This window comes from Ylistrum balloti, unplaced genomic scaffold (genome assembly GCF_031769215.1).
Source record: "Ylistrum balloti isolate Yb309-2 unplaced genomic scaffold, AGI_CSIRO_Ybal_v1 Utg369884, whole genome shotgun sequence".
Classification (NCBI taxonomy): domain Eukaryota; kingdom Metazoa; phylum Mollusca; class Bivalvia; order Pectinida; family Pectinidae; genus Ylistrum; species Ylistrum balloti.
The window spans coordinates 474,940-487,465 of record NW_026782020.1 but is presented as its reverse complement, the minus strand read 5'-3'; the positions used below and the strand labels follow the sequence as shown (position 1 = coordinate 487,465).

The following is a 12,526-nucleotide window of genomic DNA, read 5'->3' as shown; positions in this document are numbered from 1 at the left end:
GAAGTCATATATCCTATGTGTCATTCTGGAAATGGTCTTTTTAGGTCAACTGGCATTGTTTAATCTAATTAGCCATTGAAACTGAAACTAGGTCACTAAGTTGAACAAACCTCACTGTTCTTCCCCTAAAGTAGCAACAGACCATGACTTTGGAACAGGTTTTGTAATCCATCTAGGTTTCAGACCAAATACAATCAGCATTATGGTACTTAAGTGATGCATTGAACCTGCTGACCTTGAAAATAGGTAAAGTTTAAATGAAAATGATTTATTTTACAACAATTACGAAACAAGCTTTGAACTTATATTAATCACTATTGTTAGCCCAGACAGAAGAGTGTGGGGGTCTAAAGTGGAGTGGAAGGAAACCAGACTACATGGAAGCCCACATTTTTGGCAAGAGACCAAGTACCTTTTTACATCCTTTCTAGGAATTGAATCCCAGATATCTATGTAAAACGCGAGTGCATTATCACTGCACCATCCGTCCACATGTGTTATACTTGGTGTAAAAATAAAAAAAGGGGTGGAGGGGTCCAACGTCCTGTGGGTGGTACTGATCGATAGATATGTCAAAGGAGGAATCCTAGGTGGATACAGGAGTATTCTAGCAGAGCTCCATAGACGATATGTACTAACAACAAGATGAAGGATGGAGCGTCAATATTCTGAAGACGGTTGGCCTAACCAACCGAAACATGTAAGCCAATAAAACCTAAATCCACAGAATCCCAGGCCTTGATGCTCCATCCTTCATCTTGTTGTTATGTGTTATACTTATGTAACAGAGGTCATTATTTATTTCATTGCCTCCGCTAGGAATCGAACCCGGGACCCCTGGCTTAATAGTCTGACGCTCAACCAATCGAGCTAAAGAGAAGTTCTCTCTAGCCAAGTGGTATATTGCAGCTTGTATTTTACCATGTTTACACTTATAAAAAGATAAAACACGGATCAACTTAGGGGAGACCTTTTTATTTAATGATGTCCATGGACTAATAACAGTAACATCCTAATGCCTAAACATATTACATACAATAAGATTATTCAGCAAACAAACAGTACTTCTGTGTGGTGTTGATCACGCGTTTTCCTTTACAGGTAAAGAATGAAAAGATGGACCATGTCATCCACTTATAAGTTGAAATAATTCATCAATGGTTTGCTGAGACAGAGATCTGCAGTAAAAACAACCAAGTTTAATAAGAAATATTCTCTCATTTACTCTCTAATGACATAGTCAATCAGAGCAGTAACAGTTCTATTGCTTTCTTGGATGTTCATTAAAAATGATTTCTAAATCTCTCTTCATGGATTTACTTCCTTCCTATCTATAAAAATCCTGAACATTTCTTTATCTTCTTTTCGGACATTTTTCTGACATGTAATTTGATGTACATGTATGTGTACAACACAAAATTACCACAGTATCAGGCTGCTGTAAATTTACAGTAAATAACCCTGTTTTTGTGATATCATAATTTTTACATTACCATAGATCAGCACAGCCATGTCACTGGGAGCTTAAAAAGAAATGACAACATCTTAGCCAATATTCCTGTAATAAGCCCATCTCATTCATCAGAGATTACATGTTGGTCCCTTGGGTTACTGCAGGATCAATTTAGCACTTCACAAAGAGTCTCAAAATAAACAAATTGTTTTATTAGGTAGTTGGTCTACCCATTTTGGTCCTTAATGTCGGGCTTCATCAGAACAACATTATCGTACAATTTATTCTCACAAGCACACTTAAGGCATGCAGATTTACATTCAGTAAATTCTATCTATTATATGTCAAATCTCAAGAATATGTTTCTCCTAAACAATTTCAAATTTATTTGACAAGGTAGGTTTATTTGATGTTGTTAGTTCAGTTAATATAAGATAACCTTTGAAAACAGATCTGATTAATTTTCCTTTAATCAAAATTTTAAAAATAATTACACAATATCAATATCTGACCTAATTTCTGTATCAGAGAATTTAATATAAAGTTTGAAACATGGAATAGTCAAACAGGCAACATATGCCAGCTGGTTACTACACATTACCCTGTCCATCCTATAACAACTTCAGGGTCAACACATCAATTTTATCTGAAACGTTTAGATGGAGTATAACATAACATCTGCTACCATATACAAAAAAATAGTATTTGTTGCTTTTTTTTTCTCTGAAGGGCGAGTTTATTGTCAGACTTAATGCTGATTTATCAAACTTAACTTATGTATTGAATGTGAAAGACATTTTTTTTTTAGAATTATCATCTCAAAACAAAATATTGATTTTGAAAGCTCAAATAGTGGAATGTACAACAAATGTAGATTTAAATGATGTATAAAAGGCACAGATACATTTGGTTACATTTAAATATTAATTTCCTATGTTACAATCGACCTGGAGTCACTGACTTTGCCTCTACATTAGTGTACAATAATTGTCTCCATATTTTGGAAATGTGATAAGAAACTAGTCCTACTCAGATCTATAATATCTTTGGTACATAAATATATATGTATTTTGGCAGCCATATTGACTCCACCAGTTGCTCCACATTACAGTATATCCAAGATCACGCATCTTTGTTCAAGACTTTTTACATCCAATTTGAATCTTGAGATTGAATCATTTCTGTGTATTTTCTATTGCTCCAATAATTTATGACTGCATTGTGGCAAGTCGACCAATACTACTGCTAATATGTTATACAGCAACAGAGAAAACAAAATTGAACAATACAATGTTTCCAACATTCCAGATGTAAACTGTCATTACACAATCTCAGTTCCTTGTAGATGAATGAGCAAAGGGAGGTAACTTTCACATGTCCTTACACAATCCCCAACACACCTTACATAAAAAGTGTTTCATATATATATATATATATGATTTGTTGATCAGATAATATCTGTACAAAGGGGAGGTAACTCCTCACATCTTCCAAAGAATCTGTTTGTAATGAAGACAGATAATACCTGATCCCTAACATAAATGCCGAAAAAAAGTAGGAATTTGTGGTTGATAAATCTTTACAATTCTTCATTTCAGAAAGAAAACATCTTCAAGAATTTGACTTTCTTCCTCTTCTGCTTCTACAAAGTCATAAAGAGAGTCAGATTTCTGAGGAGTTATATATCCATGCCTTGGACTTTGGACCTGACCACGTGAACCTCCTGACCGACTTGGACCGTCTTTATCTCTGTGTACACCTCCTGACCAGCCTGGGCTGTTCCTGTTACCATGCACACTTCCTGACAAGCCTGGGCTGTTCTTATTACCACGCACACTCCCTGACAAGGATGGGCTCTTCTCCATAGTGTTTAGTATCTCTATCACAGATAGTGTCTTGTCTCTGTAAATCATAATAATAGAGTTTTATCATTCTATCAATCTCACAGGATCACATAAACAGGTGAAACGACTTATTGAATAAGTATGTGTGTTTCAACAATACTTTTTACCAATATATAGTATCCTCCAACTAAACTTGATAAATCGACTGTTAATGTATTTACATCTGTATCCCCTCTCTGTGTAAAAGTTTAGTGTGGTAAAATGGGGAAAGCTTATTTGTGAATAATGTTTAGCTTACTATTTTAAGATTGATGATTCTGAAAAATAATTATAGGGGCTTATTTGTGGGCAGAGACATATCTGCATATCGATACAGTATTTTACGTTTGAAATTTGACACAACCAACAGTTATGGATGGCTGATTATACATAAACATGTTTAATTCAATAATGTTGACGAAGACTGTGGGGTCTGATTATTTTGATTGTGATGTGGTGATCACAAATTCATGGCATCACATGTGGTCTAACGTCACAAAATAAATAGGAGTTAAAACATCTAGGCTTTCATAGAAAAGAATAGAAGTTCTTGTAACACAACCAGTAGAGTGTAATGTTTCAAACATTTTGATGACTAGTCGCCTTCACCAGACAAATGACCAGTGTGGAGTGTACTAGCACTGATGTACATAGTGTACAAGATGGTATGGAATTGACCAACTTGTTTGGCTGCACTGTAATCCTATGAACAACAAGGTCGAAAATAGTGTGACAAGACGGTAAACAGATTATAGACCAAAAAACACACCAGATGGTTACAATATACTGTAGTGAATTCGGCTATGCTTTGTTTAACATTTGGTCAAAGATGTGCAAGAGTCTGTGCCCCCCCCCCCCCCCTCATCCCTATAAAGTACTGGCCTGCTACAGCATATCCAGATGGCTTCCTTAACCAACTGTCTCAAGATGGTGACCATGTAGTCATTGAAACATCACACTCTAATCCCTAAACCTATTGACATTACCAACCTGAAGAAAATGTTCCAAAATATTTTGATTTTTGATTTTGTATAAGTTTGAGAAAATGTTCAAAAAGATATTATCGAGAATGTATATTACGTAACCTACCCTGCTGATGGTTTGCTGACAGGCGACTGATTTGAACGCCCTCTGTTGGACTGTAAAGGGAGGTTATTCTGATATTGACCAGTGCTGCTCCTGATGGTAGGACTGTGAGGTAAGGGGAGGTTAACCTGCTGTCCCAGTAACAAATCCTCCACTGACTCATTGTGTTTCTGGGTCCTGTAGAACAAAAACATCTCTTCATCTAACAAAATTCATTTTTATCTAGTATTGGGAATAATTCTAACCAGCTCAATACATGTGTACTGTATTTGTATGATGTTTTGTTATCTTTCCACATACATACTATATCCTAGTTGCTAGGGCTTAGCTAAACAATAGATAATTTTAGTGTAACAGAGGTCATTATTTATTTCAATGCCTCTGATAGGATTCAAACCCGTCTGACATGCAACCAATTGCACTAAAGAGAAGTTCTCTTTAGCCAAGCAAAATATCGCTGCTAGAACTTCACCTGGATTACATACTCCCCATCAAGAAAAGAACTGGAGTTTCCAGGGGTAACAGCAATGTTACTTAACTTAGTTAAAGTAATACTAAGTATTATACCAGAGTCCCTACATGGGCATCAATGTAACAGAGGTCATTATTTGCTTTAATGCCTTTGCCAGGATTCGAACCCATGACCTCTGACATTTAGTCTGATGCTCAACTGATGGAGCAAAAGAGAAGCTCTCTCTAGATGACCAGTTTGATGCGGCTAGTATTTATCAGGGTCACACTAGTTACAAGTGATCCTAAAAGAATTTTTGTGTCTGCCACATGATAATTTGCAGTTGTATGATAATTTTATCTTTTCTCTAATCATCCATCAGTTATGCACACATCATATGGTAATACTGTGTACAGAGGAATATGGGCTGTCCTTATGAGAAACACTTATAGCTGTGTCTACACCTCAGTATGGACTACTGTTGGCTGTACCTACCTAGGACTTAGATGTACATGAGAAACACTGGTAGTTGTGTCTACACATCCATTTGCACTACTGATGGCTGTACCTAACTAGGACTTAGATGTACATGAGAAACACTTGTAGTTGTGTCTACACCTCAGTATGGACTACTGTTGGCTGTACCTACCTAGGACTTAAGTGTATATGAGAAACACTGGTAGCTGCGTCTACACCTCGGTATGGACTGCTGGTAGCTCTCTCTCTTGGCGACACCATCCTGATTGGAGAGGTGGCCATGGACTGTTGATTGCGTTGTTGAGATTTCGGTGGAGTTTTTGTACACTCCTCACCAACATCTTCTCCCTCAAGGTCAAAGTTCAGCTTTTTCACCCCGTAATTGAACAAACTGCCATCATCATCCCCCTGAGCCTGTCCCTGGGGGAGGGGCAGTGACACAGGAGGTGGGGGAATATTTTCTTTGGAGGAAATGCTTGTGTTTGTTGTGGGGTTTCCACCTTCTGGAACTGCTGTTTCCCTACCAAGAGGAAATTTGCCATTTTTCTCAAAGAATTCCATACGGTCTTGTTGTAGATCTCTTTGTTGCTCAATCAAGTTTTGCCTTGTTTTTATTTGAGCTTCTTGTGACCTCAAAATGTCTTTTAATCGTTGTTGCTCATCAAGTAATTTTTCCCGTTGGCGTAGCAACTCGCGCTTCCTGTCTGTCTGAGACAGTTTCTTGTAATAACTCATATAACTTTTATCACCAAACACACCAGGCGGGTTTACTGTTGGTGAATGTAACTTATCAAAGTCTTCCTCCAGTTTCTCCTTGAACCCTACTTTTGATTTTTGCAACATGTCTTTATTTTCATTTGCTAGTACAAATTCATTAGATATGCGTGATGACCTTGGGCTGGGGTCAGGTTGTAACGAATGGAAACTGCCTTCCTCTGAATTGAACACTTTTATATCGGCACTTTTCTGTGTACTAGACATGACTGGCTCCCTAAGGGCCAGAGGAACCAGGCTGGGGTGATGACCTCTTGGTGGTGTTAAGGCTTTGACAGATCCCTCACCAACTTCAGACTGACCCCCAATAGAGCTGAGGCCGTCTTCACCCATTCCTGACCTCTGGTTAGCAATGGCCTTGTCTATGAGGGACGTGTACAGTTTGTCTTGTGATGAACGCAGATCAGCATGGTTACCATGACAATGTGATGTGTAAGGAATGGAAGATTCCGGAGATCTTGACCTTGACCTAGGTTGTTTTTCTTTCTGGCTCTGAAAATATTGTTATAATGGAATTGAGAGAAAAGTAAACATCATAGCAATCATTGATACCTTGATAAGATATTCATATCAGGAAGACAACACTTACAGGTACAATGAGAGCTATTTCAGAAATTACTGTATAGGGCAAGGAAGATACATTTTAGAGACTAACATCGCCAAAAAATTGTCCTCATCTCTAAAGTTTGCAAAAATCTTCCTGCAGGTACTCTGATACTGCACTCATCTGATTTTTAACAGTTATTTAAAAATATTGACCGACTTTGCCACCTTTGATCCCTAACCTTTATTGGCGTAGTGATTAGGTCAATCACCTCCTGTTGTTTCTGTTCAATCTTGTCTTGGTACCTTGCCAGTAGGTCCTGACATTGGAACAGCTGGTTCTGTATGACTGTAACAGACAGAAATATGTCCCCTGTACAACAACACAACAACAAACTGTCCCTAACAGTATACTGGGACAATTTTCAGACAAATCATTATTTTATATTGAACATTTGAGGCATAAATTTGTACAGACCCGCCTTGAAAGGCTTTATCAAAGTAAGATCTTCTAGGACTATTATCTAGACCATTAGGTAAGGACATGATTAATATCAGTATGTCCATCCTTATTTCATAAATGAATAACTCTGGTCAATTGGTCAAAAGATAAACAAAAACAGCACTGACTTCAATAACTGGAATATTGGAAAAAGTCTATACAGCTACTGTACAGTCCCTAACAGAGGGAGAGAAACATACAGGTATCACTAGTCCAGATATAAAATTATCAGCATCTCCAAGGAGCTAATTGGTTTTCTAACAGAATTTTGATAAAACTGTTTTGGCTTTCACAGTTATCACTGTGATGCTGATAAATAGTTAGAGAAGCCACATGAAATATTACAATACCAGCATTCTCACTCAAATCTGATTGTCAACAATCTTGTCATTCATTCTCCTTAAACAGCTATTGTTCAGCATATATAAAGATTCTTATTTCAACAAATCATGAACAAAACAACTGTTTTAAAATGAGGAAAGAATGGCAACATTCTGATAAAATAAAACATGTACATTTGAATTACTTTATTTTCAAATCAATACCTTCTCTTTCATTGAGAATTCTTTCTTGTTGATCCACAAGTTGAAGAACCTGTTTCTCAAACTGATTTCTTTCTGTATGAAGTTGGTCAATCGCTTTTTCCTTCTCATCACCGACCCTGAAATATTAAATTATTTGTTTTGTACTGGAGTGGAATTAGCGCAAACACTTACTTAACCCATTGATACTGTAAAAGTTCAACCTTCACACATATTTCTTTTTCTAAACTCACTTTCTATATATTGCTTGTACATGTATACAACCTACATTTAGACTTATAGAGCTCATTATATAGCCACTCATTACATATCCCTAAGATTATTACATATTTATATGTAATGTTAACTACATTACTCGACTCACACAAACATTTACTGATTAGAAGGTATTTACGTGGATGATAACAAACTTTATTACTGTTCTACATATATTACAAATTATAGTTACTAATACCTGACACTCATTTCGCACCTGGCTGTATTGATCCTGCTATAAGCCTAGGGAGCCAACATACATTTGAGTAAGTCCAGGGAGCTAAAATACATTTGATAAGTCCAGGGAGACAACATACATTTGAATAAGTCCAGGGAGCCAACATACATTTGAGTAAATCCAGGGAGCCAACATACATTTGAGTAAATCCAGGGAGCCAACATACATTTGAGTAAATCCAGGGAGCCAACATACATTTGAGTAAATCCAGGGAGCCAACATACATTTGAGTAAATCCAGGGAGGTAACATACATTTGAGTAAATCCAGGGAGCCAACATACATTTGAGTAAATCCAGGGAGACAACATACATTTGCGTAAATCCAGGGAGGTAACATACATTTGAGTAAATCCAGTTAGCCAACATACATTTGAGTAAATCCAGGGAGGTAACATACATTTGAGTAAATCCAGGGAGGTAACATACATTTGAGTAAATCCAGTTAGCCAACATACATTTGAGTAAATCCAGGGAGGTAACATACATTTGAGTAAATCCAGGGAGCCAACATACATTTGAGTAAATCCAGGGAGCCAACATACATTTGATTAAGTCCAGGGAGGTAACATACATTTGAGTAAATCCAGGGAGCCAACATACATTTGAGTAAATCCAGGGAGCCAACATACATTTGAGTAAATCCAGGGAGCCAACATACATTTGAGTAAGTCCAGGGAGACAACATACATTTGAGTAAGTCCAGGGAGCCAACATACATTTGAGTAAGTCCAGGGAGACAACATACATTTGAGTAAGTCAAGGGAGCCAACATACATCTTATTCAAAGACTTATTACTGGACTGTAAAAAAGTATTTGTTGATTACTCTAGCCTGCAGTAGAAGATATTGGTAGACTAGTTAGCAAGACTTATCTACAGATAGATAGGACACTTAGCTATGCCTAGGCTATACTTGACACAGGGTTGACCTTATTGCGTGAAGTCCTTTCAAACAAGTCATCACAAGTACATGAGTCATGACTAGTGCAATATCAATATCACACCTCGCTAATTCTTTGATGAGGTTGGCAATCCTCTTTTTTTCCTCCAGTGGTAAGTCTTTTAGTGATACAGATTTCTGTTTGTTGTCATGGATGCCTGGCTTGATTCGTTGTGTGTCCTTGACATTCACTCCTGTCATGACCTTGACCCCAGATGTAGATCTGATCTGAGGAGGCCTTTGCTTCTTGTTTATAGCATCATCACAGCTGATGTCCTGAAATATAGAAAAGACTTATTTTTGGATAAATAAGATACTGAAACAGAGCAGTGATGAAATTCTAGGAATATAAGGGTTTAAGACATAATTTGAAAGAAAGACCGAAATTTGTTTTGTGTTTCAGATAGTGTTGATAGCAGGAGAATCTACTTGTTATTGTAAAAAAGGTCTTGATAGTATAGACTCTTAGGTCTCGGTTTCTTTTCTGTGAAAATAAGACAGTTGGGAAATAGATAAAAGATGTTTGCCTCTTTGGCTGAAATATATGTGAATGCTGATATACTTGTTGCAGGCATCAATAACATGTTACAGATACTGTCAGAGACAGAAAGACTTTACTTACGGTGACGGTATCCATAGATACAGCAAGTTGTTCTACAAGTGGCTGAGCAACTGGAATCCGTACTTTTATCTCCGGAGTTTTCCTAGCCAGCATTTTCATTGGACGTCTGTTTCCTGGTGCTGACACTCCTACAGATAAATACAGTATATATATATAATACTGTAAAATGCCTGAAGATTTGATATGAAAGCCATGTCACTTTACTAATCAGATTGTTTCTAATTATATATTTTTTTGATAAATTTATATTTAAATGTGTGCATCTGGTATTACTTCACCCAATTACTGACCTGGAACAAATGCTGACTCGGATTCTTCACTAGAATCTAAGGCTGAAACAGAAATAAATCAGTGTTATCTTGTTGTGAGTCATATATATATATATATCTATATATTACCTTTATATATATATCTATCTATGTATTACCTTTATATATATATATATATCTATGTATTACCTTTATTTTTCAATCAATCAATAATTGCTTTTCAAGTTAGTTTAACCAGTATCATGTTCATTATTAGTTTCTACATCGCAAATATTTTTAACCCTCGCTACTTACAGCCCTAAGTAAAAGTATGAATTCCTTACACAATGGTAATGTTACATCTCAAACATATTTCAATTATATTCTCTATAGCTATCTAATTTGTGTTGAAAGCCTATCACAAAGTTTTTAATGGAACCTTGACTGAATAACTTTGCAAGGTGATGAACTGTGATGTAACACAACTAAAAGATCCGAGTATTTTTTAAGACCTTGGATTATTTGTAGACATTCTGATATGAAAGAAACTTATCAGGTTTGATGTAATTCATGTGATGAATTATTTCTTTTCATTTCCACCATCAAAAGCATCTTTTCATAGTAGATGCAACTGTTGAAAATTTTTACACTTCAAAGTATTAGTTCCACAGACAAAAAATGCCTAGGATTAAAAAGACAATTACAAAAAAAATTGTGACTAATGAAAATAAAATTTAAACAGCTTTGGTTTCAGATCTAAATTGAACACTTATTAAAACATTACAATGATACCTGTAGAGATTTTTCTTGTTTCTTAACTACTGATTACTTCATCTACAGATGAAATATGTAGACAACAAGCTGTAGAAGAAATTTAGAAAATACTTTCTGTGAGCATCATGCCAACACAGGACATCTCTCTTCAATAAGAAATATAATCAAAACTATAAATTTTTATGTTAAATTGTTACGGAAGTTACTGTTAGTATGAATAATTATTCCATTTCCTTCAGAGTTTGCACTGAAGCTAAGACTGAAAATAAGGAGGGAGGAATGTAGTGGAACTGGACAGGGTCGTTGAACAGTTAGTTCAGTAGGCAGAACATCTGTCTAGAGTTCGGAAACTCCTGGGTTCAAAATCCTGGTCAGGCTGGGCATTTTAATCTAGATGTATTGATTAAATATAAATTAATTAATTTTTCCTTTGTGACAAATGTCATGATGTGCAAGGTATTGTGGTGAGTCATAACATTATTGTCCATGCACTTTTCTCCCCAGTGAGAATTTGGAATGTTGGCTGGTATGATATTAGGTGGGTTTTTCCAGTGAATTTCATTGTTACATATTTTCAGAATCTATATACACTCACTATTTAGTAACAAACTCTAGCATCATTCATTGTGTCATCTGCAGATAAGCATCCCTTTGATGCAGAATCCAGCAACAGGTACATTTTCAGCATGATGTTTCAATGCAAAAAAAAATATAACTTGCAATGGATGTGAATTATTGTGGTGTTTTAATAAAGAATTAAGGAAATTTCGTGTCTCATCATCCGAATATGTGGTGAGAGGGATACAAGTACCAAAATGACAAAAATTAAACACACTCACCAGAAATGGTGCCCGGTGACAAAAATCATGTTTTACCAAATCTCTAAATCTATCCTCCATTTTTTTCAATGTGCATACAATGATCACCTAGTTGTTTACATTCCCTACATACATATAGTTAGATTTGTCCATATTGTCTAAACTACCTTTATAACCAGATTTGCCGGTAGCTGCCCATGCCAGACCAGAGTTCCTTACAATCTACTAGAAATGTGGGTTTTTCTTTCGGTAAACGGTACTAATCATTAAACTTTACTTCATTCTCAGTTTGCCAAATTTGGCTTACCACTGACTAACATGTTTTTACTTTTTAATTTTATTTGATGCGATTGTTGTGTTCACTCAACACTCACCACAGGATTAGGTCTGTCTGCATCATATGCAACAAAAAACTCAATGTAACGATATGTGTGCACCACCTGACTGTTTTACTCTACTTTACCCAGGTTTTCGACATTGGAATTATTTTCATTGACTTTTTGCAAAAATTGTTATGTAGGAAATTATTCTAAACAAGTCCAAACAGAACAGACAAACAATATTACGGAGAATACCTGCATAACAATTCTAATACTGTGAATTTCATTCACCATTAAGAATATAACTGTCCCTTTAGGATTGTTGCAGATACATTTCTTCTATCAACTCACCGTATTTAGACCAGTATGCCCGTCTACCAGGCATAACGACTTCAGCCATTTATTTTTACGTTACCACACGAAAACATTACCGCCTTAACCTGCTGAACTCATACGATATTAAAGGGAAATTCAATTTGAAGCAACTGAACTAGGTGCGAGAATTATTTAACGTTTTTGGATCTAGATCAGTAGAAAGCTTGAGGACAAAGACATTTTTGCACGTTGAGCGTAGTGATCGAGATTACGAAGAACTACCGA

The 12,526-nt window shown here is 36.1% G+C and overlaps 1 protein-coding gene across 1 annotated transcript; it reads right to left on the bottom strand.

The window, feature by feature from the left end:
* Positions 1-956: 956 nt before the first annotated feature.
* On the bottom strand, positions 957-12,345 carry LOC132546342 (protein hinderin-like). The gene is made up of 9 exons (XM_060210053.1): positions 12,278-12,345; positions 10,057-10,098; positions 9,767-9,894; positions 9,209-9,420; positions 7,715-7,830; positions 6,910-7,016; positions 5,523-6,616; positions 4,426-4,599; positions 957-3,355 (listed from the first exon to the last, which is right to left on the bottom strand). Exons 1-9 carry the CDS (start codon positions 12,324-12,326, stop codon positions 3,043-3,045), a joined length of 2,235 nt encoding a protein of 744 aa, XP_060066036.1. The 5' UTR covers positions 12,327-12,345; the 3' UTR covers positions 957-3,042.
* Positions 12,346-12,526: the final 181 nt, after the last annotated feature.

Coding starts and splice junctions, on each gene's coding strand:
- LOC132546342 (XM_060210053.1), bottom strand. CDS start 12,326: ATGGCTGAAGTCGTTATGCCTGGTAGACGGGCATACTGGTCTAAATAC. Junction 10,099..12,277: donor GGCATACTGGTCTAAATACG/GTGAGTTGATAG, acceptor TTTCTGTTTCAG/CCTTAGATTCTAGTGAAGAA. Junction 4,600..5,522: donor CATATACACTTAAGTCCTAG/GTAGGTACAGCC, acceptor TTTGTTCTACAG/GACCCAGAAACACAATGAGT.